At 45.5% G+C, this 25,000-nt stretch overlaps 2 protein-coding genes across 2 annotated transcripts in view; one reads left to right on the top strand and one right to left on the bottom strand.

The window, feature by feature from the left end:
* Nucleotides 1-10,282, bottom strand: part of LOC109876369 (proline-, glutamic acid- and leucine-rich protein 1) — an 18,139-nt gene extending 7,857 nt beyond the window's left edge. Inside the window, exon 1 of the mRNA XM_031814557.1 lies at nucleotides 9,795-10,282. Coding sequence (XP_031670417.1) covers nucleotides 9,795-9,845 — 51 coding nt within the window. The 5' untranslated portion in view covers nucleotides 9,846-10,282. The remainder of the gene's footprint in view (nucleotides 1-9,794) is intronic.
* Nucleotides 10,283-11,082: 800 nt separating this feature from the next.
* On the top strand, nucleotides 11,083-13,264 carry LOC109876368 (extensin-like). The gene is made up of 2 exons (XM_031814568.1): nucleotides 11,083-11,105; nucleotides 11,356-13,264. The coding sequence occupies exons 1-2, from the start codon at nucleotides 11,083-11,085 to the stop codon at nucleotides 13,262-13,264; spliced, it is 1,932 nt and encodes a 643-aa protein (XP_031670428.1).
* The last annotated feature ends 11,736 nt before the right edge of the window (nucleotides 13,265-25,000 follow it).

Genomic DNA, 25,000 nt, shown 5'->3' with positions numbered 1-25,000 from the left:
GTCCTCCCAGTGACAATATTTAGTAGTCTGTTTTTGGGGTATACGGTCCCCCCAGTGCCAATATTTAGTAGTCTGTTTTTGGGGTATACGGTCCCCCCAGTGCCAATATTTAGTAGTCTGTTTTTGGGGTATACGGTCCCCCCAGTGCCAATATTTAGTAGTCTGTTTTTGGGGTATACGGTCCCCCCAGTGCCAATATTTAGTAGTCTGTTTTTGGGGTATACGGTCCCCCCAGTGACAATATTTAGTAGTCTGTTTTTGGGGTATACGGTCCCCCCAGTGACAATATTTAGTAGTCTGTTTTTGGGGTATACGGTCCCCCCAGTGACAATATTTAGTAGTCTGTTTTTGGGGTATACGGTCCCCCCAGTGACAATATTTAGTAGTCTGTTTTGGGGTATACGGTCCCCCCAGTGACAATATTTAGTAGTCTGTTTTTGGGGTATACGGTCCCCCCAGTGACAATATTTAGTAGTCTGTTTTTGGGGTATACGGTCCCCCCAGTGACAATATTTAGTAGTCTGTTTTTGGGGTATACGGTCCTCCCAGTGACAATATTTAGTAGTCTGTTTTTGGGGTATACGGTCCCCCCAGTGACAATATTTAGTAGTCTGTTTTCGGGGTATATGGTCCCCCCAGTGACAATATTTAGTAGTCTGTTTTCGGGGTATATGGTCCTCCCAGTGACAATATTTAGTAGTCTGTTTTTGGGGTATACGGTCCCCCCAGTGACAATATTTAGTAGTCTGTTTTCGGGGTATACGGTCCCCCCCAGTGACAATATTTAGTAGTCTGTTTTTTGGGTATATGGTCCCCCCAGTGCCAATATTTTGCAGTCTGTTTTTTGGGTATATGGTCCTCCCAGTGTTACTATACACACACATTTGTTTACGTTTTGTATGTCAATTCTGTGAGCCATTTAGTTTGTGATTGTGCATGCAAATGTCATGTCCATAACACTGGAATTGCCCGTACCTGACCCCAATTCACCTGTGGATGTTCACCTTTCCAGACAGCCTGACTGTGGATGTTCACCTATCCAGACAGCCTGACTGTGGATGTTCACCTATCCAGACAGCCTGACTGTGGATGTTCACCTATCCAGACAGCCTGACTGTGGATGTTCACCTATCCAGACAGCCTGACTGTGGATGTTCACCTATCCAGACAGCCTGACTGTGGATGCGCCTAAAAGATAAACTCTCCAGGGCCACCACAGTCAACCCCGACACACTTTCAACCTGATACACACAAACACACACAAACAAACAACCTCTCAGTGTTCCTGCAGTGACAGGGGACAAGAAGGTACCCTGAGTCCAAAACAACTGTGATGTCATTTTCAGGTTATCATTTATCAATTTCCTAGCCTGGCACCTCCTTACAGACAGACAGTCAGACAGACAGGCCCTTACAGACAGACAGGTCCTTACAGACAGGGTTATGTTCCGTAGTAGGGTACATGTTGCAAGGGGAAACGAAAATCTATGTTCTTATTGACCAAGTTTAGTTGGTACTAACTTCCCTGATGGACCACAGTTAAAACATGTTATTCCTACTGAACAGACCCAGCATTCACATGAACTGTGCAACAGGACAGTTCCTGTAGAAAGGATTAGTCATTAATCAAGTCAAAAGCACATATTGGCTAAAGGATTTGCATAACCAAAAAAGAGCCATGCGATTGTGATCACTTGTAAGCGTGCATTCATCCCAGATACCAGAGTCCATCTGCATTGGAAATCAGTGAGCGAGCCTACTTCACGCTTACAACTCCCAGATACAATACCTCCATTGTACTTGGCACGGCTACCTCAAACACACAACACAACAGAACGCAATGCAACACAACGCCTGTGTGTGTACATTTCAGACAGACAGGAGGACAGTTGCATAACAGTAAAAGGAAAATGCCTATCTGTTTAGTGTTGCAGTGGGCTGCGGGGGTCCAGCCACAGAGGACACAATGCTCGCATGGACGGAGACACCAGGCTTTTTTTTACACCTGACTCAGTCTGACCGGACGGCATGTCACAAAACATGCAAATGAGGAGTCAGCCTTTTGTCAGCTGACGTTGGGTCTCTGTTGGCCAGGGTGCACTGGGCACTGCATCTCTCTCCCTAACACTGCATCTCTCCCCCTAACACTGCATCTCTCTCCCCAGCACTGCATCTCTCTCCCCAACACTGCATCTCTCTCCCCAGCACTGCATCTCTCTCCCCAGCACTGCATCTCTCTCCCTAATACTGCATCTCTCTCCCTAACACTGCATCTCTCTCCCCAACACTACTTCTCTCTCCCCAACACTGCATCTCTCTCCCCAACACTACATCTCTCTCCCCAGCACTGCATCTCTCTCCCCAACACTACATCTCTCTCCCCAACACTGCATCTCTCTCCCCAGCACTGCATCTCTCTCCCCAGCACTGCATCTCTCTCCCCAACACTACATCTCTCTCCCCAGCACTGCATCTCTCTCCCCAACACTACATCTCTCTCCCCAACACTGCATCTCTCTCCCCAGCACTGCATCTCTCTCCCCAGCACTGCATCTCTCTCCCCAGCACTGTTTGAACTCACACATAGATTTGGTACTAGGCCTATCACCCGAGCCTGCACTGTATTGGTGTCATCCCATAATCACCAATAAGCACATTGCATAATGGAGCCCCAATCTCATACTAGATCAGGGTTATTCGACCTTAACATGGTTAGGAGCCTGCTGGTTTTCTACCTGATAATTAATTGCACCCACCTGGTGTCCCAGGATTAGAGGGGAACAATGAAGAAAAGCAGTGGACTGTCTTGGAGGTCCAGAGTGTAGTTTGAGGGTACTAGTGCAGGCTAACAGAAACTAGTCAGTAGCTAATGACAATGACTGATTTCAAATCAGTTAGTAAGGGAAATCCTCCATTTTAACCTTCACACATAGTCAAAACTGTAGCTACTCTACATGTCTGACTAGTACTACTACACCCTACTACACCCTACTACACACTATTATAAACTACTACACACTATTACACACTAATACACACTATTACACCCTACTACACACTACTACACATTATTACAAACTACTAAACACTATTACACACTATTATAAACTACTACACACTATTACACCCTACTACACACTATTACACCCTACTACACACTACTACACATTATTACAAACTACTACACACTATTACACACTACTACACACTATTATAAACTACTACATACTATTACACCCTACTACACACTAATACACACTATTACAAACTACTACACACTACTACACACTACTGTGCACTAAAACACACTACTACGCACTATTACGCACTACTACACATTACAACGCACTACTACACATTACTACACACTACTAAAAACCAGTACATACTACTGCACATTACTACACACTACTACACACTACTATCAACTAGTACATACTACTACACATTACTACACACTACTACACGCTACTACACACTACTATAAACTAGTACATACTACTACACACTACTACACCCTATCAGGGTTGACCCAGAGTCCTCCTAGTAGTCTCCATCCATCCAACTCCTGCTGCTCTCTAACAAAGTGAGGCACTGCAGCAGCAGTAGAGTACAGGGGAGGACAAGCAGCTGGCGTCTGTGCCAGGTATTGATCAAACAGTAGCAGAGCAACACACACACACAGAGAGACACACACAGCCGTAGCAGAGGAGTGTGAGACTAGTTTGGGATAAACATTACACAGGCAGCTCCGGCCTGGAAACCCCACTCTGTCGACGGCAGGACCACTAACAGCAGTTGTCAGCCTGGTTAGAGGAGTGAAGATAGTAATGTACTGTTACTGGGCAGTGTGAACGGAATACCAGAGATTTTAGAAAACATCTAGATAATCTTGTATCCCATTGTTTGGTCACGCTATATTTGGATAGTTCCCTATATGTGTTCTACAGATCTATCAACAAACTATCAACTGTAACTCTCTTGATGGGCAACAGCTTTCAGGTTATTTTTGGGTCAGGTTCAGGGTTAAAGTAAGATGTATCCCAACACATTGGAAATTGTGATTGGCTGAGAGAGAGGGGGGAAAATAAGAATTGCTCTTTAGGTTGGTTGCAACTTATACCAGTCCATCTTGACTCAAGATGTAACAAGGAAGAAGACTGCAGTATTGACAGTTTGATGCGATTACCACTGAGAGCAAGATAGATGTTGTCAACAGTGTCAGCTGGTTACTGTAGAATTGAGTATAAGTCCTACTGTATCTGACTGGGAGTATAAGACCTACTGTATCTGACTGGGAGAATGAGACCTACTGTATCTGACTGGGAGCATAAGACCTACTGTATCTGACTGGGAGTATAAGACCTACTGTATCTGACTTGAATGAGACCTACTGTATCTGACTGGGAGAATGAGACCTACTGTATCTGACTGGGAGCATAAGACCTACTGTATCTGACTGGGAGTATAAGACCTACTGTATCTGACTGGGAGTATAAGACCTACTATATCTGACTGGGAGTATAAGACCTACTATATCTGACTGGGAGTATAAGACCTACTGTATCTCACTGGGAGTATAAGACCTACTGTATCTGACTGGGAGAATGAGACCTACTGTATCTGACTGGGAGTATGAAACCTACTGTATCTGACTGGGAGCATAAGACCTACTGTATCTGACTGGGAGCATAAGACCTACTGTATCTGACTGGGAGTATAAGACCTACTGTATCTGACTGGGAGTATAAGACCTACTGTATCTGACTGGGAGTATAAGACCTACTGTATCTGACTGGGAGTATAAGACCTACTGTATCTGACTGGGAGTATAAGACCTACTGTATCTGACTGGGAGCATGAGACCTACTGTATCTGACTGGGAGCATAAGACCTACTGTATCTGACTGGGAGTATAAGACTTACTGTATCTGACTGGGAGTGATCTGCAACGACAACTCAGTAAATGCATTTCAATGGCATAGGAGGGGATTTCAGGCAGCCAAACAGTCTTATCTACAGGAAGAGAAATCGTGTAATATCACTGGCCTCCACTCTATAAAGTTGAGAGTCTGTGGTTTAGCCCACCACATCATACATCATACATTACTGGATCTGAAGAGGTCATTCAATCATCCCCCGAGACCATGTTAAAAACCACAAGACACCTCTACTACAAGCTGTAGATGTCTCCCACACTACCACCTAACCACGGTGCAAAGCCACAGACAGACAGCGAGACAAACAGCTTAACACACTTCCTCACTTCCTGCCTGTTCACCAGTGTGTGTGTGTGTGTGTGTGTGTGTGTGTGTGTGTGTGTGTGTGTGTGTGTGTGTGTGTGTGTGTGTGTGTGTGTGTGTGTGTGTGTGTGTGTGTGTGTGTGTGTGTGTGTGTGTGTGTGTGTGTGTGGCTGGGTTAGATAACAGCAGCGCTGGCCTTGTGAGATATGATGGACCTGTAAAGAGAGTAAGAAAACGGGCCAGACTGAGGGGAGACCTGGTTAACCCAGGCACCTCTTATACAATAGGCTATACACTCAGAAACAACGGTGCTATCTAGAACCTGAAATGGTTCTTTGGCTGTCCCCATAGGAGAACCCTTTGAAGAACCCTTTTGGGTTCCATGTACAGAAAACCCTTTCCACAGAGGGTTCTACCTAGAACCAAAAAGGGTTCTCCCATGGGGACAGCCGAAGAACCCTTTTGGAAGCCTTTTTTCTACGAGCTAATGTGACCGCAGGAGCATCCTGGACAGATACAAAGGAGCTGATTGTTCTGGCAGAAGAGACCGTTAGCTAAGACCACTTCAACAGTGACCAGTGGAAGTTATGAAGAAACATTGTCCTCCTCAACAGATATATTATTATCATCAGAAGATAAATGATTAGGAACGTTCATAGCACAATGCCTGATGGACAGTCAACAGTGTGTGTGTGTGTGTGTGTGTGCGAGCGAGCGAGAAATTCAGCTATGTTTGTAAACACCTACAATAGCGGAGTTTTCTTCTTAGTGAGTGTATTCAATCTGAGATAACTTTTTTAACATACACACTAACACATGACTACTACCCACTACAACTAAGCCTACAATCAATGTAAAGATCCTCTTAAGAACGCTAATTGCACATATTCTAGTCGTTGACTTGCAACACACTGTTCTGTATATACAGTGTGTTTAGCTAGGCCTATACAGGGCCGGAGTAAGAAATCATAGGCCCCCCCAGGGCTTTGTTTTTTTATAGCCCCCTTTTTATAGCCCCCTGCCCCGCCGCCGTCCGACCCATTGCCCTTCTATGGATTATATGTCTATGGTCACATAGCAACAAGCTGGAGCTGATATTTGGTGTGAATGTTGCCCAAACTGTGGCCTTCCCGGTAACTGTCAAAATAAAGGAAACACTTGAGTAAACAAGGGATATGAATATATGTTCTGGTGTTGGTTTAGGTCCACTTGTAGAATCTATGCCAAGGTGCATTGAGGCAGTTCTGGCAGCTCGTGGCGGCCCAACACCCTATTAAGACACTTTATGTTGGTGTTTCCTTCATTTTGGCAGATACCTGTATGTGCTTTATTGGGATAAACTGTTGATTCTCTGGGGCTAAATTATGCTCCCTGGTGTTTTTTGAACATTGAGAGTGGGCTCCTGTGGTTGTATAAAAATTATAATTAAAAAATTACATAATTCGTTTTTTGTTGCTGTTTTTTTTGCCTATTGGGCCCCCTATGATTTTGGGCCCAGACCATTATTCACACAATTGACCAGTCACATTGAATTATAATGCAGTTTACTTAAATGTATTTAATAATCAGTTACCCAATCAAGGCAGGGCCCCCCAGTTACCCACATGTCCCCCTACCTCCTGTCCTCCCCCATCTGATGATTATCAGAGCGGCAGCAGGCAGCAGCAGGCTGCCTACACTCATTGAGAGTGGGCTCCTGAGTCTTCCTGTGGTTGGCGGTTTAAGAAATATACTACATATCTAATGTATATAGTGTATACAGTGCATTCGGAAAGTATTCAGACCCCTTGACTTTTTCCACATTTTGTTACGTTACAGCTTTATTCAACAATTCATGATTTTTTCCCCCATCATAAATCTACACACAATACTCCATAATGACAAAGCAAAATGTATTAAAAAATAAAAAACAGATTTACATAAGTATTCAGACCCTTTACTTAGTACTTTGTTGAAGCATCTTTGGCAGCAAATACAGCCTTGAGTCTTCTTGGCTATGACTCTATAAGCTTGGCACACCTGTATTTGGGGAGTTTCTCCCATTCTTCAAGTCCCGGCTCTGGCTGGGCCTCTCAAGGATATTCAGAGACTTTTCCTGAAGCCACTCTTGGCTGTGTGCTTAAGGTCGTTGTCCTGTTGGAAGATGAACCTTCACCACAGTCTGAGGTCCTGAGCACTCTGGAGCATGTTTTCATCAAGGATCTCTCTGTACTTTGCTCCGTTCATCTTTGCCAATGATCCTGACTAGTCTCCCAGTCCCTGCCGCTGAAAAACACCCCCACAGCATGATGCCGCCACCACCATGCTTCACCATAGGGATGGTGCCAGGTTTCCTCCAGATGTGACGCTTGGAATTCAGGCCAAAGAGTTCAATCTAGGTTTCATCAGACCAGAGAATCTTGTTTCTCATGGTCTGAGAGTCTTTAGGTGCCTTTTGGCAAACCCCAAGTGGGCTGTCATGTGCCTTTTACTGAGGAGTGGCTTCCATCTGGCCACTCTACCATAAAGGCCTGATTAGTGGAGTGCTGCAGAGATGGTTGTCCTTCTAAAAGGTTCTCCCATCTCCACAGAGGAACACTGGAGCTCTGTCAGAGTGACCATCGGGTTCTTGTTCACCTCCCTGTCAAAGGCCCTTCTCTACCGATTGCTCAGTTTGGCTGGGCGGCCTGCTCTAGAAAGAGTCTTGGTGGTTCCAAACTTCTTCCATTTAAGAATGATGAAGGCCACTGTGTTCTTGGGGACCTTCAATGCTGCAGACATTTTTTGGTACCCTTCCCCAGATTTGTGCCTCGACACAATCCTGTCTCTGAGCTCTATGGACAATTCCTTCAACCTCTTTGGTTTGATTTTGCTCTGACATGCACTGTCAACTGTGGGACCTTATATGTACAGGTGTGTGCCTTTTCAAATCATGTCCAATCAATTGAATTTACCACAGGTGGACTCCAATCAAGTTGTAGAAACATCAAAAGGATGATCAATGGAAACAGGATGCACCTGAACTCAATTTTGAGTCTCATAGCAAAGGGTCTGAATACTTATATAAGTAAGGTATTTCTGTTTTTTTCATTTTAATAAATGTGCAAAAACATATAAAAGCCTGTTTTCACTTTGCCATTATGGGGTATTGTGTGTAGATTGCTGTGTAGATTGCTGTGTGTAGATTGCTGTGTGTAGATTGCTGTGTGTAGATTGCTGTATGTGTAGATTGCTGTGTGTAGATTGCTGTGTGTAGATTGCTGTGTGTAGATTGCTGTGTGTAGATTGCTGTATGTGTAGATTGCTGTATGTGTAGATTGCTGTGTGTAGATTGCTGTGTGTAGATTGCTGTGTAGATTGCTGTGTGTAGATTGCTGTGTAGATTGCTGTATGTGTAGATTGCTGTGTGTAGATTGCTGTGTAGATTGCTGTATGTGTAGATTGCTGTGTGTAGATTGCTGTATGTGTAGATTGCTGTGTGTAGATTGCTGTATGTGTAGATTGCTGTGTGTAGATTGCTGTGTGTAGATTGCTGTGTGTAGATTGCTGTATGTGTAGATTGCTGTATGTGTAGATTGCTGTGTGTAGATTGCTGTGTGTAGATTGCTGTATGTGTAGATTGCTGTATGTGTAGATTGCTGTATGTGTAGATTGCTGTATGTGTAGATTGCTGTATGTGTAGATTGCTGTGTGTAGATTGCTGTATGTGTAGATTGCTGTGTGTAGATTGCTGTGTGTAGATTGCTGTATGTGTAGATTGCTGTGTGTAGATTGCTGTGTGTAGATTGCTGTATGTGTAGATTGCTGTATGTGTAGATTGCTGTGTGTAGATTGCTGTGTGTAGATTGCTGAGGATTTTATTTTATTTGATACATTTTCGAATAAGGCTGTAAAGTAACAAAATGTGGAAAATGTCAAGGGGTCTGAATACTTCCCGAATGCACTGTATTTCCTTCATAGGGCTTCAGCCCTGCATTATCCCGGCCCGAGGCCTATAGCTCATTGAATCAGCACTATAGTATTTCACCATTGGCAGAGGGGTTATAAATGACCTTTATTATGAGGGTCGGGAACTAAAAGCACTTTTAATTATGGGCCGTGTAACATTGAGGTCATTCTTTGGTGCATTACAGCTAATTAATTTCCAGACAATGAGATGAGGAAATCAACTTTCAGATATCAGCAACACGTCTTAAATGAAAACGTAAATGAAAGGATAGGCATGCAGTTGTGTGTGTGCTGTACAACAAGTCTATCTATGCTCAAAAGGCCTGATTTAGGAAAAACTTGAACTTCAGACTGTCCATAAAACCTGAGTTTTGTGAAGCCTAAATATTTTTTGCAATATCAATTGAATTATTTCCAACAATAACAGATATCCACTGAAGCGACGGTAATGACAAAAAATCCGTGCAATCTAGGAACATTTCTTAGAAAACATCACGGAGGCATTCACAGTATCCTAATACCCCTGCAGTATAATATTGCCCAGTTGTTGACAAAATCACCATAACTCACAGCAATCACATCAAGCGAAGATGTTGATAATACAAAATCTGTAAGTCAACATACCGCCTCTGCTTTGAGTCCAAGGCAGAACGTCAACGTTTTCTCTGGATCCATGGCCAGAGGCAGCAGAGATTTAGAACGACAACAGAGAGAGAGAGAGAGTGGAAAACAGAGAGGACTGGGATCTATCTTATTGTGCTAAATCCCCATCTCTCTCCCACACTGAATCCTCAGCACAGCAGCCTGCTGCTCCGCCATTCCCCGTGCGGAGAGAACGCCCCTCCCCGAATCCGATACTATCGGGGATACCGCCGCGGCCAATCCAATAATGCTACAGGCTGCGCGATATCGACAAGGGAAGGGAAAGCGTCCCAATGGCAAACGACCCTCAGAGGTGTTTTCTCTTCCAGCTCGTGGGAAGATGGAGGAGTGAGGATTCAAGTTTTCTTCTTTTCCTCGTTGGTGGTACGGGGGCGCTCTTTAAATGATGTCATGTAATTCCAGCCCTCTCAAACTAGGAAAAGAGGAGAGGGCTGTGCAGATGATTGGACGTCGCCGGTCTATCTCCGGCTCCTGGCAACAGTCGCAGAGGCCGAGAAAGAGATTGCTGCTTAGTAAAGCTCCGTTTTAAACGGCTTTGATTCCAAATGCAATGTCTTGCATTGTGTAGATTTGCAAGCAACGTATTTTCTATTTCTTTTTATAAGGGCCTAATTGTTTCAGCCACCGTGAGGGGTAGGGATGGGGTAGTGATGCTTGGCCAAGGTCACCCGATAAAGACATGCATGTTGAAATAGATAACGTCAGAGGGGGACGTACACATTTCATTCCAAGTGATACAAGAAAACAGCAGTGAATACACACGCTGTACATTGACAACAATGTGTTGCGTATTACTTTCACGGTACATACCCCTACACGTGTAAAGTGTACAAAACCCCCGTGTGTGTGGAACTGCAGCTGTTTTATGTAGGACAGGTTATCCTATCCTACCACCAAATCCATAAAAAGAAAGTGCCTTACATAAGTACTTGGGGAAATCCACAGGACAAACGCCGCAACATTCCTATTGTCCACAAGGTGGCAGCAGACTATTGGAAATGTAATGTTGGTGCCCTACTTTTACATCTGTGATGAAAACCTTTACAATTAAGAGATAAACATGCTTGATTTGCGGTAAAATTACCGAAGTGAATATTGACAGAAATAATTGTGAACATTTTCATCTCATGTAATGGATATCCATCATTGAACTTAACGCTTTTATTTTCACACATTTCTACAATTATTTCTGCCAATATTCATTTAATTTTACAGCAAATCAAATGTTGCGGTAATTTTAAAGGTGTTCATGGTCTCAGCCAACGATGCTGTGTGGGTGTGCGCACGCACGCGAGTGTGTATGTGTGCACCTGGGTATGTGTACATGCAAGAGTGTATGTGTGTGTGTGTGTGCAGTATGTAATCTTCCTAGTGAGTCACTGGGTATTGGTGATTGGGCAGGGCCCTGGTTAGCACGATGGGCATTATGACACTACACATGTCGCCATGGAAGAGTAGATGAGCAGAACAGGACTTACCACCGCCACTAATCTTGACATTAGCAATATTTATTATGCCGTAGGTTACCAGTTACCACACACCAACCCTCGCACACCACTGCTTTCGCACATCTCTGCCCTCACACACCCCTACCCTCTCACACCCCTTCCCTCACACACCCCTACCCTCTCACACCCCTTCCTTCACACACCCCTACCCTCTCACACCCCTTCCCTCACACACCCCTTCCCTCACACACCCCTACCCTCTCACACCCCTACCCTCTCACACCCCTTCCCTCACACACCCCTACCCTCTCACACCCCTACCCTCTCACACCCCTTCCCTCACACCCCTACCCTCTCACACCCCTATTCTCTCACACCCCTACCCTCTCACACCCCTTCCCTCACACACCCCTACCCTCTCACACCCCTACCCTCTCACACCCCTACCCTCTCACACCCCTACCCTCTCACACACCCTCCCCACAACCCTACCCTCTAAACCCCTACCCTCAAACCACATACCCTCCACACCCCTACCTCTCACACCCTACCCTCTCACACCCTTCCCTCACACACCCTACCCCTCTCACCCCCTACCATCTCACACCCCTACGATCTCACCACCCCTACCCTCTACACCCTACTCTCTCCACCCCTTCCCTCACACCACCCCTACGATCTCACACCCCTCCCCTTTCACCACCCCTACCCTCTCACAACCCTACCCTATCACACCCTACTACCTCCTACAACCCCCTACCCTCTACACCCCTACTCTCTCACAACCCTTCCCTCACACCACCCCTACGAATTCTCACACCCCTACCCTCTCACACCCCTACCTCTCACACCCCTTCCACTCACACACCCCTACCCTCTCACACCCCTTCCCTCACCACACCCCTACCCTCTCACACCCCTAACCCTCCTCACACCCCTACCCTCACCCACCCCTTCCCTCACACACCCCTACCCTCCCACACCCCTACCCTCTCACACCCCTACCCTCTCACACCCCTACCCTCTCACACTCCTGCCCTCACACACCCCTTCCCTCTCACACCCCTTCCCTCACACACCCCTTCCCTCTCACACCCCTGCCCTCTCACACCCCTGGCCTCTCACACCCCTTCCCTCTCACACCCCTTCCCTCTCACACTCCTACCCTCACACACCCCTGCCCTCTCACACCCCTTCCCTCTCACACCCCTTCCCTCTCACACCCCTGCCCTCTCACACCCCTTCCCTCTCACACCCCTTCCCTCTCACACCCCTGCCCTCTCACACCCCTTCCCTCTCACACCCCTTCCCTCTCACACCCCTTCCCTCTCACACCCCTGCCCTCTCACACCCCTTCCCTCTCACACCCCTGCCCTCTCACACCCCTTCCCTCTCACACCCCTACCCTCTCACACCCCTGCCCTCTCACACCCCTGCCCTCTCACACCCCTGCCCTCTCACACCCCTTCCCTCTCACACCCCTACCCTCTCACACCCCTGCCCTCTCACACCCCTGCCCTCTCTCACCCCTGCCCTCTCTCACTCCTGCCCTCTCACACCCCTACCCTCTCACACCCCTACCCTCTCACACCCCTACCCTCTCACACCCCTTCCCTCACAAACCCCTACCCTCTCACACCCCTACCCTCACACACCCCTACCCTCTCACACCCCTACCCTCTCACACCCCTTCCCTCACACACCCTACCCTCTCACACCCCTACCCTCTCACACCCCTTCCCTCACACACCCCTACCCTCTCACACCCCTACCCTCTCACACCCCTTCCCTCACACACCCCTACGATCTCACACCCCTACCCTCTCACACCCCTACTCTCTCACACCCCTGCCCTCTCTCACCCCTGCCCTCTCACACCCCTGGCCTCTCACACTCCTTCCCTCTCACACTCCTGCCCTCTCTCTCTCATCTCTGGTGTTAAAGCCTGATCCTGATACAGGATCAGAGAGGGAAGGGGCATAAATCCTGAACTTTATATTTTAGAGGCAAATTGTACTTGTATGAGATGAGCCAGATTAAAGTTAGGAACATGGTGTGTCTCTAGTATGAAGTGTTGGATGTAACCACCAATGGGTGTTAATGAGACACAAGAGAGTCAAGAGGATGTATTTTAGGAGCATATTGAAATGTTGCGTAATGACCCTCTTTTGTAATGCGCCAATGAGTCGCGTGCAGCGGTAGTCTGGCTGGTATTTAGTGTGTGTGTGTGTCTTTTTAACTCAGTCTGTTTACTCACTAATTCACTTAGAAACTGATCCCAAATCAGTTGTTATGGGGAGATTAACACTGTCATGACATCTGAGTCACAGAACAAAGTGTTGTACACACCCAGAGAAGAGGGCCTGGTCAGCATGAACTAAACTCACACACACTCTATGTACCGGTGACACCCACACACTGTAACCACTACGGTACATGTCGTCCCGGCACGTCTCGGACTTCCCTCTCTCTCTCTCTCTCTCTCTCTCTCTCTCTCTCTCTCTCTCTCTCTCCCTCGAGGGTGTAATGACAGCAGCACAGTGTTCCTCTCTCTCTCTCTCTTTCTCTATCTCTCCCTCCCTCCCTCCCTCCCTCCCTCCCTCCCTCCCTCCCTCCCTCCCTCCCTCCCTCCCTCCCTCCCTCCCTCCCAGGAGGGTGTAATGACAGCAGCACAGTGTTCCTCTCTCTCTCTCGCTCACACGCCAGGGTCATCCCCTCTCTCTCAGCCTCCATATTGGGAGTGTGGCCCTGAACGTATTTGAAATAGTATGACACACACACAAAGGGAAGGACTCACAACACAACTGGTTCTATCCACAACACAACTGGTTCTATCCGATGAGCTTTACTGGCAGTGTGTGTGTGTGGGGGGGGTGAACTATCATTTCATAGTCATAACCCATTTCAATGGAAGGAGAACTTTATGAATCATTATTGTCATGAAGTATCCAGTAGCATCCTAAAAAATAGATGTAAGTTGGGAAATAACCAGGGGTTAATAGCCACTAGTGCTGAGCAATGTAGGTTACTTTTCGTTTTTTAAACAACTAATTGACTGACTTCGGTTTAATTATTTTAATTCCATTTTGTCCAGTTTATTTCTGTAAGCTCAGTGCACACATTGCACAGTTTCTCTAGAGATAAATCAGACATCGCAAACTGTGCGATGTAGTAGGGAGTTGTAGTTTCCAACAGGCCAATATTCCACATAGTTTAGCTCAGAAAACATGGCAATTAACTACAACGACAATAACCCATTGCGCGCCTACTTTTCCGGTGTGTGTGTTTCTTTTACACCTGCTATGTAAATGAGACAGAAGAATGTGCGATGGACAGAGTAAAAGAGAGCAGTTTCTTTTTGAGGTAACTCTACCTTAGAATACATGAAATAAATGATTGATAGTTGATATTCAGCAGTCATAAAAGTATTCCTTGTTTATTTTTGAAGAGCTACTAAAATAGTGATTTTGTCAGACAGGATATAGTGATGAGATGATGACTTGGAATGAAATAATAAAGGCATCTAATAAAACAAATGTACACCACAGCTGAAATATTGCTAAAAGTCCCCTTGTCTGAGAGAGATTGACACGGTTATTAAAAGGCCAATCCAGGGAAAACCTTCACAAAACACAGAGCTTATTTTACGTGTCCATAAAATATCCTATGGGAAAAATGAATGGTGGAAAAACAATTAGAACCATTTCCCTGTTTGACCGCTAGGTTTTATGGGTATTATGACACCTCCACTCTGGGGCTCTATTACGGCAGGGCACAACTCATGAGGTCAGTGCACATGAATGCACACACACATCTCCAGAAAATGAGTGTGTCAGTCAATGCCAGCTGGTGACAGCAGTGTGAGGAATGACAAAATGTTGTCTTTGAGAGATGACATGGAGAGGCAGGCTACAGGTCTGTCTTTGAGAGATGACATGTAGAGGCAGGCTACAGGTCTGTGTTTGAGAGATGACATGTAGAGGCAGGCTACAGGTCTGTCTTTGAGAGATGACATGTAGAGGCAGGCTACAGGTCGGTCTTTGAGAGATGACATGTAGAGGCAGGCTACAGGTCTGTCTTTGAGAGATGACATGTAGAGGCAGGCTACAGGTCTGTCTTTGAGAGATGACATGGAGAGGCAGGCTACAGGTCTGTCTTTGAGAGATGACATGTAGAGGCAGGCTACAGGTCTGTCTTTGAGAGATGACATGTAGAGGCAGGCTACAGGTCTGTCTTTGAGAGATGACATGTAGAGGCAGGCTACAGGTCTGTCTTTGATAGATGACATGGAGAGGCAGGCTACAGGTCTGTCTTTGAGAGATGACATGTAGAGGCAAGTTTGTAAATTGTCATTAAAAAAAGCCCTCCAGATGACGTCGGAATGTTTCAGTTGCCATGCCGTTGCTATGTTATTTTCAAAAGCTGTCCGTCAAAAGTCACGAGCCTGACTGATGATGTCACAGTGGAAAAGAGAAGGAAAGGAAACCCAAACACACAAACACTCACAAGGCGCAACGCTCTGAATTATGGACTTTCCTTTTGACTCGAGGCATTTTGTAGTGACAGAAGGGCAACACTGTAGCGTGTTGTGCAACAGACGCAGGGTGTTGCAAATGACACTGTAGCCTAACAGAAATGGCAAATTTGTATCTGCACTCAACACAACCTCACATCCTACACGTTATCAACATCGCTCTGACGTTTAGGAAAATGTCACATCATAAATACTGATAGTACACGGCAGCCCCAGGCCTGGCCCCTTGAAGGGCAGAGCTGATGGATGGAGCCCCAGAGAGGCACTCCCACACTGGGCCCCCTGACCCCCTTCGGCCCCCTATAGCCCTGAAAGCCATGTGGAGGCCCGGGGAGCTTATCTGGTGCTCTGCCCCCAGGGTTGTCCATCATCATGGGCCCACTACAGCAGGCGATGGCAGAGAGGACACTCCTCTTCCTCCACTCTTTCCTCCAACTTTCCTTCTCCAAGTCTGAACGTACCATTGCCAGCCTCCCAGTCAGGCTACTCAGTTAACCAGTTTGTTGTATTCAGTTACTCAACAATACTACACAGTCTCATACAGCCATATGACTGTGCTGCCAAGCCCTAACACATTCTTGTCACGCTACGGACAAAAACTTCAGAAAGACTTGTCCATTGTGGTGCTTTCACTTGGAATGGTAGGAATGGCACCAGTACTGCCCTACCCACCAGAAGCCATACCATCCACCCCCTGGCTATCAGCCCTGTATGTCTGCTCTAATGTACAGTCACCTCTACCTCCCAGTCATGCCACTCAGAAGGAAACAAGGCAGGGCGTGCCAAAGTAGGAATCCCCTAGACTAGCAGAGCCCTACCTACTAGATAGACAGACACTGGCAGAGACAGGCAGAGACATCCTGCTGTTGTCATTGGGCAAGACAGATCTGAGTCACTGAACATGTTTGGTCACCACGACGACGCTGGCTGAAGAGTGGCCAGCACCTCTGATCATCATCATTAACCGGAATGTAAAAACATAGAGACACGCATCAGTGTGTACTGTTTGTACATACCCTGAGTCAACAAAACATTAGGAACACCTTATATGGCACACACACACACACACACACACACAATCCATGTCTCGATTGGCCTTGTGGTTAGAGCGTTGGGCCAGTAACCGGAAGGTTGCTGAATCAAATCCCTGAGCTGACAAGGTAAACATCTGTTGTTCTAACACTGAGCAAGGCAGTTAAGACATGGATGTCCATTATGGCCCCCCCCCGCACCTCTCTTATTCAGAGGGTTTGGGTTACATTTTTTTTTACAATCGCTAGGACCCATTTCTCAATACTTAGGTCACTTTTTCAAAACTCTTCACACAGTTCTCCTAACTAACTTTCAGCTTGGCACAGCAGTTCATTCCACGTTCAAAAAACTACCAAAACACTTCATACATGTCTCAAATTCAACTCGTTCTTCCATAACACTAGCAAAGGTTGCCACCCAAAAAGCACACGTTGTCACTCATAAAACAACAACCTAAACAACACTAACAACAGGTAGCATTACACAATGTTTTCTATACAAAACAAGAATGACACCTCTCTACTGTTTAGAATACACTGCAGTTTATGTTACAGGAATGAATCAGACATGATGCAATATGCTTCAATATGTTTTATGGCATTGAGTGATTCCAAAATACAATCATTTGTATTTACACCATCTACCAATACAGATACAGAAGTCAACCCTGTCTTCTGCATTTGGACACAGGTTCTCATCCACGTCACATCTTATGTCATCTTGGGCAATACACCTAGGAACTAATCTTTTGGCATGCCTGGTCCATCCCTGGCAATCTTCTGCAGATATGTCCAGGCATCCACCATTCATTGCATCCAGGAGGGACATTTGATCATGTGGATGGTGGTCATAAACCTTCCACCTCCATGAGGAAAATAATTCCTCTATGGGGTTGAGGAATGGAGAGTAAGGTGGGAGGAACATAATTCCTCTATGGGGCTGAGGAATGGAGAGTAAGGTGGGAGGAAAATAATTCCTCTATGGGGCTGAGGAATGGAGAGTAAGGTGGGAGGAAAATAATTCCTCTATGGGGTTGAGGAATGGAGAGTAAGGTGGGAGGAAAATAATTCCTCTATGGGGCTGAGGAATGGAGAGTAAGGTGGGAGGAAAATAATTCCTCTATGGGGTTGAGGAATGGAGAGTAAGGAAGGAGGAAAATAATTCCTCTATGGGGTTGAGGAATGGAGAGTAAGGAAGGAGGAAAATAATTCCTCTATGGGGTTGAGGAATGGAGAGTAAGGTGGGAGGAAAATAATTCCTCTATGGGGTTGAGGAATAGAGAGTAAGGTGGGAGGAACATAATTCCTCTATGGGGTTGAGGAATGGAGAGTAAGGTGGGAGGAAAATAATTCCTCTATGGGGTTGAGGAATGGAGAGTAAGGTGGGAGGAAAATAATTCCTCTATGGGGTTGAGGAATGGAGAGTAAGGAAGGAGGAAAATAATTCCTCTATGGGGTTGAGGAATAGAGAGTAAGGTGGGAGGAAAATAATTCCTCTATGGGGTTGAGGAATGGAGAGTAAGGTGGGAGGAACATAATTCCTCTATGGGGTTGAGGAATGGAGAGTAAGGTGGGAGGAAAATAATTCCTCTATGGGGTTGAGGAATGGAGAGTAAGGAAGGAGGAAAATAATTCCTCTATGGGGTTGAGGAATGGAGAGTAAAGTGGGAGGAAAATAATTCCTCTATGGGGTTGAGGAATGGAGAGTAAGGAAGGAGGAAACGTGACATCATCCTGGGATGGGCTGCAAACCACTCTGTGACTGCATGGGAGTGGTGAAATGCCACATTGTCCCATACAATTACAAACGTTGGCCGATTTTGCCTCACTGCAACCCTGTCCTCACCTGTCACAACCCTTCAATAGAGGTCATCCAGGAATGAAATGAGACGCTCGGTGTTGTATGGCCCAATTAGCAGTTTGTGTGACAGGAATCCATCAGAGGATATTGCTGGACACATTGTGATGTTGTCACCCCTCTGGCCCAGGACATTCACTGTGGCTCTTTTCCCAATCACATTCCTTCCTCACCGCCGTGTTTTGGCCAAGTTGAAACCAGCCTCATCCACAAAGATGAATATGTGGGGTGTTTTCCTGGCTTCAATCTCCATGAATCTCTAAAATAAATCCACAAGACAACTTAAGAGTTAGGCTATTACGGTAGTTTACATTATATCTAAAACATGCCATTGTGTGCCTCTGCCCTGTTTGGTTTTGTTCAAAACCAGTTCTGTATTTTATAGTCATCTTACCTGGACATATTGGTTCCTGAGTTGCTTGACTCGTTCAGAGGGAATCAGCTGTGGTTGGTCTAATTGTTTTGATAGTATTTCACTTTTTAGATGTGGAATACATTTCAATATGGTATTACTGTAGAAATGTAGCAAATTGATGTCTTATTCAATGTTGTGTTATTTTAGGTTTTGAACTTAAGTTTAACAGTTTTGAAAAGAGTATGTAAACATGTGCAAATTGGCCTGTAGGTACATAGAGTTTTGGTGGTGGTTGTGTCTGAGTGAGAATGTCACGGTCGTTGTATGGAGGAGACCAAGGCACAGCGTGGCATGCGTACATTCTCTTTTATTAGACAAATTGAACACTGAACAATCTAACAAAAACAACAAAAAACATAACGCTATATAAACAAGTGCTGACAGGCAACTACACATAGACAAGAACCCACAAATCCAAAAAGGGAAAATGGCAACCTAAATAGGATCCCCATTCAGAGACAACGATAAACAGCTGCCTCTGATTGGGAACCAATTCAGCCCACCATAGACATACAATTACCTAGACTTACAAAAAACCCTGGATCTACAAAAACCCTATAGACAAGACCAAAAAAAGCATACCTACCCTCGTCACACCCTGACCTAACCAAAATAATAACTAAAAAAGAGATAACTAAGGTCAGGGTGTGACAGAGCAAATAGTTCATGAAAATTGAAAGATGTAGTCATTGAATGCATTTTGTGCCAAAGCAATGAAAAATGATCCATAGTTTAGCCCACATAGACGGTTGTTGTGCTCACTGTGTGAAGAGTTTTGAAAAGGTGACCTAAGTATTGGGTCTAATGGCTCCTAGCGATTATTTTTTTAAACTGTTAATGCGGAAGACACATTTCAGTGGAATACATTCAGTTGGACAACTGACTAGGTATTTTCCTTTCAATTGTCTCATGGCTTAAAAAATCCTCGTTTATTCTGTTTCCACCCTTTCATCTAAGTGGATTTAACAAGTCACATCAATAAAGGATCCCAGCTTTCACCTGGATTCACCAGTTCAGTCCGTGTTCCAGGAAATAACAGTCGTTGTTCATGTCTTATACACTCAGGGAATAGAAACTAAGAAATGCAGAAGAACAAGTCGTTCCAAATTCAAATGTACTTCCTGATTAGGGAAACAGCCCGGCCGATAATATGGATGTTCTTGTCATTGCCATCCTTTTAATAGAATCAGTACAACACACACAAAGTCAAAAAAGAAGTTTGAATTGTGCCGTGAGTCAGAAATTGAGTAAGTGAGTTGATTGTCAAAAAATCCCTATTATGTTCAGTGTTTTGTCTTCCTTTAAATGAGCCACTAGAATGATTGGTCCATATAAGAAAGAAATGGAGTCATATAAAGAAAGATTTACAACTGGATGACTCATCTCTCTGGATTATGTTACCTGGTCATGTGATGTAGCCAGGAGTGGAGCCTGCTGATCACTGTCTGTCTCCAGAGAGGTGTGTTAGTGTGTGTGTCTCCAGACAGGAGAGCACAAACTGCAATGTTTATTATGAGTGAGTCATTCTCTATGGGGAGAACAGTGTGTGACCACGTCTTCCTTATGAACACTACGTGCTGAGTTAGTTGGTGGGACTTGTGATCTCTCTACCTCGTTGAGTTAGTATTAGTGGGATCTCTCTACCTCGCTGAGTTAGTATTAATGGGATCGCTCTACCTCACTGAGTTAGTATTAGTGGGATCTCTCTAACCTCACTGAGTTAGTATTAGTGTGATCTCTCTACCTCGTTGAGTTAGTATTAGTGGGATCTCTCTACCTCGCTGAGTTAGTATTAGTGTGATCTCTCTGCCTCTTTGAGTTAGTATTAGTGGGATCTCTCTACCTCGCTGAGTTAGTATTAGTGTGATCTCTCTACCTCTTTGAGTTAGTATTACTGGGATCTCTCTACCTCACTGAGTTAGTATTAGTGGGATCTCTCTAACCTCACTGAGTTAGTATTAGTGGGATCTCTCTACCTCACTGAGTTAGTATTAGTGGGATCTCTCTACCTCGCTGAGTTAGTATTAGTGGGATCTCTCTACCTCGTTGAGTTAGTATTAGTGGGATCTCTCTACCTCACTGAGTTAGTATTAGTGTGATCTCTCTACCTCACTGAGTTAGTATTAGTGGGATCTCTCTACCTCGTTGAGTTAGTATTAGTGGTATCTCTCTACCTCACTGAGTTAGTATTAGTGGGATCTCTCTACCTCACTGAGTTAGTATTAGTGGGATCTCTCTACCTCACTGAGTTAGTATTAGTGGGATCTCTCTAACCTAACTGAGTTAGTATTAGTGGGATCTCTCTACCTCACTGAGTTAGTATTAGTGGGATCTCTCTACCTCACTGACTTAGTATTAGTGGGATCTCTCTACCTCGCTGAGTTAATATTAGTGGGATCTCTCTACCTCACTGAGTTAGTATTAGTGGGATCTCTCTACCTCACTGAGTTAGTATTAGTGGGATCTCTCTACCTCACTGAATTAGTATTAGTGGGATCTCTCTGCCTCGCTGAGTTAATATTAGTGGGATCTCTCTGCCTCGCTGAGTTAATATTAGTGGGATCTCTCTACCTCACTGAGTTAGTATTAGTGGGATCTCTCTACCTCACTGAGTTAATATTAGTGGGATCTCTCTACCTCGTTGAGTTAGTATTAGTGGGATCTCTCTAACCTCGCTGAGTTAATATTAGTGGGACCTCTCTACCTCGTTGAGTTAATATTAGTGGGATCTCTCTACCTCGTTGAGTTAGTATTAGTGGGATCTCTCTACCTCGTTGAGTTAATATTAGTGGGATCTCTCTACCTCGTTGAGTTAATATTAGTGGGATCTCTCTACCTCGTTGAGTTAATATTAGTGGGATCTCTCTACCTCGTTGAGTTAATATTGCTGGGATCTCTCTACCTCGCTGAGTTAGTATTAGTGAGATCTCTCGACCTCGTTGAGTTAGTATTAGTGGGATCTCTTCCCTCGCTGAGTTAGTATTAGTGGGATCTCTCAACCTCACTGAGTTTGTATTAGTGGGATCTCTCTACCTCGTTGAGTTAATATTAGTGGGATCTCTCTACCTCACTGAGTTAGTATTAGTGGGATCTCTCTAACCTCACTGAGTTAGTATTAGTGGGATCTCTCTACCTCGTTGAGTTAATTTTAGTGGGATCTCTCTAACCTCACTGAGTTAGTATTAGTGGCAGTTTGAAACTCTTTTCTCTAGTTTAAAGACCCAATCTGAGATGTTTGATCATTCATTTATTTATGTACTGTATATCCATCGATTTTTGGAGACATGACAAACATAGACAAAGGATGTGTATTTGTTACAAAGGGGAAGGAAATGTAACTACCCTTACCCATCTCCTGTCTTCCCTAATGCAATATTTACACACTACACACACACACGCACACATGCACTAACACACACAAACACACAAACAGACATGTATTGACACACATGGGAGAGAAGGCACATGACTACTACCCCTACACTAACCTCTCCCCCTCTGACACACACACACCGGCAGAAAAACACGAGACTGGCACCTTAGGCCAGGTCTCGTGGCAAGTCCTGGCAAGTCATCCTTAGTTAACTCGATAAGGAGGGGAGTATACTCTACCTTCACACACACACACACACACACACACACACACACACACACACACACACACACACACACACACACACACACACACACACACACACACACACAGTAATTACATTGTTACTCCATTGTTGTGGAGTAAAACATTAAAGGCAGCATGTCATTTCATATTGTTATACAGTGATTGTGTGGTTGGATTGTGATGTCAGACTCGTCTAGATAAATGGCCTTAACATGATTTATGGAGGACAGGGAGGATCGGGCTTTTTCAGCAGCTCCCACCCCCACGCCACCCTCCCGGCCCTGGGAGACACTCTCGAGGTGCGTCCGGATGTTTAAGTGGGTTCTCTGTGTGTGTGTGTGTGTGTGTGTGTGTGTGTGTGTGTGTGTGTGTGTGTGTGTGTGTGTGTGTGTGTGTGTGTGTGTGTGTGTGTGTGTGTGTGTGTGTGTGTGTGTGTGTGTGTGAGTGTGGTGTGTCTGTGTTAATCAGTTCCTCATGTGGGTCTTATTGCATTCCAGAGCCAGCACACTCCTCCGGGTTTAACCTCCGACCCCTTCTGATACGCTCACGCCAGATGAACACACACACACACACTCTCTCACACACTTACACATTCATACGCTCGAGCATGTAGAGTCACACACACACTCTTTTTCACAACAAAAACACACACTGTGAACACACACACACACAACTCACCAACGCATTATGTGGATACAATGTGTATGAACAGATGAAGAAGTATGACCAGCTCTGACAGTGAGTAGTGGCCCTTCCACCCACCATTACTGTAACATTCTCCTATTATCCCGTCCCAAATGAATTATGCAAGTTATGCAAGTCGATTCATTATGGAATTGAGTAGGGGGGAGGACGCCGAACCAATGCCAGAGAGAAAGCGAGAGATGGGGGAGAGGGATAAATAAGAGACAGAGACAGAGAGAGAGAGAGAGAGAGAGAGAGAGAGAGAGAGAGAGAGAGAGAGAGAGAGAGAGAGAGAGAGAGAGAGAGAGAGAGAGAGAGAGAGAGAGAGAGAGAGAAGAGAGAGAGAGAGAGAGAGGGACAGAGGGAGAGAGAGAGAGAGACAGAGAGAGAGAGAGAGAGAGAGAGAGAGAGAGAGAGAGAGAGAGAGAGAGAGAGAGAGAAGAGAGAGAGAGAGAGAGAGAGAGAGAGAGAGAGAGAGAGAGAGGGACAGAGGGAGAGAGAGAGACAGAGACAGAGAGAGAGAGAGAGAGAGAGAGAGAGAGAGAGAGAGAGAGAGAGAGAGAGAGAGAGAGAGAGAGAGAGAGAGAGAGAGAGAGAGAGAGAAAGAGAGAGAGAGAGAGAGAGGGACAGAGGGAGAGAGAGAGACAGAGACAGAGAGAGAGAGAGAGAGAGAGAGAGAGAGAGAGAGAGAGAGAGAGAGAGAGAGAGAGAGAGAGAGAGAGAGAGAGAGAGAGAGAGAGCGAGAGAGAGAGAGAGAGAGAGAGAGAGAGAGAGAGAGAGAGAGAGAGAGAGAGAGAGAGAGAGAGGGACAGAGGGAGACCGAGAGAGAGAGAGTGAGGGAAGTCCTTGTAATTCCGACCCTCTCTCCCCAATTCTCTCTCTCTCCTCTCTCTCTCTTTGCTGCTGACACACTGCCTTTGTCTCGGCCTCCACAAAGCAGGAGAGCCCCATAGGAACCTGGGTAAAGCCCACTGAGGCCTGTATCACAAACAGGAAACCAGCTCCTCAGAGAGAACATCCGTCAGGACAGGCGGCCCTCTTAACTTCAGCACAACATGCTACTGTAGTCTCAGAGACAAACAGATGAGACACGCCAAGGAAGTTTGTCTGAATTTCTATGCGAGGCTGATTTACAGGAGTGGAGGAGACGTGATGAATAAGCCCTGCGTTACACATGCAAGTGTTTTGGTTGTCAGTTTGAGACTGACAGTCCGTGATACACAAGGCTTTGTGACAGCCAATCCAGACAACTCTAGATTCTATAGCTCAAACGTTGATTGACTTCAACTGCGTGTGTCAACACTGTGTCAACCTGAGTGTCAACATTGTGTCAACCTGAGTGTCAACATTGTGTCAACCTGAGTGTCAACATTGTGTCAACCTGAGTGTCAACATTGTGTCAACCTGAGTGTCAACATTGGTGTCAACGCTGTGTCAACATTGCGTCAACCTGAGTGTCAACATTGTGTCAACCCGAGTATCAACATTGTGTCAACATTGTGTCAACCCGAGTGTCAACATTGTGTCAACCCGAGTGTCAACATTGTGTCAACACTGTGTCAACATTGTCTTTACAAA

The sequence above is a fragment of the Oncorhynchus kisutch genome, unplaced genomic scaffold, assembly GCF_002021735.2.
Source record: "Oncorhynchus kisutch isolate 150728-3 unplaced genomic scaffold, Okis_V2 Okis07a-Okis12b_hom, whole genome shotgun sequence".
Lineage (NCBI taxonomy): Eukaryota > Metazoa > Chordata > Actinopteri > Salmoniformes > Salmonidae > Oncorhynchus > Oncorhynchus kisutch.
Note: the sequence above shows the minus strand (reverse complement) of the source record. Positions and strands in the feature narration are given on the sequence as shown.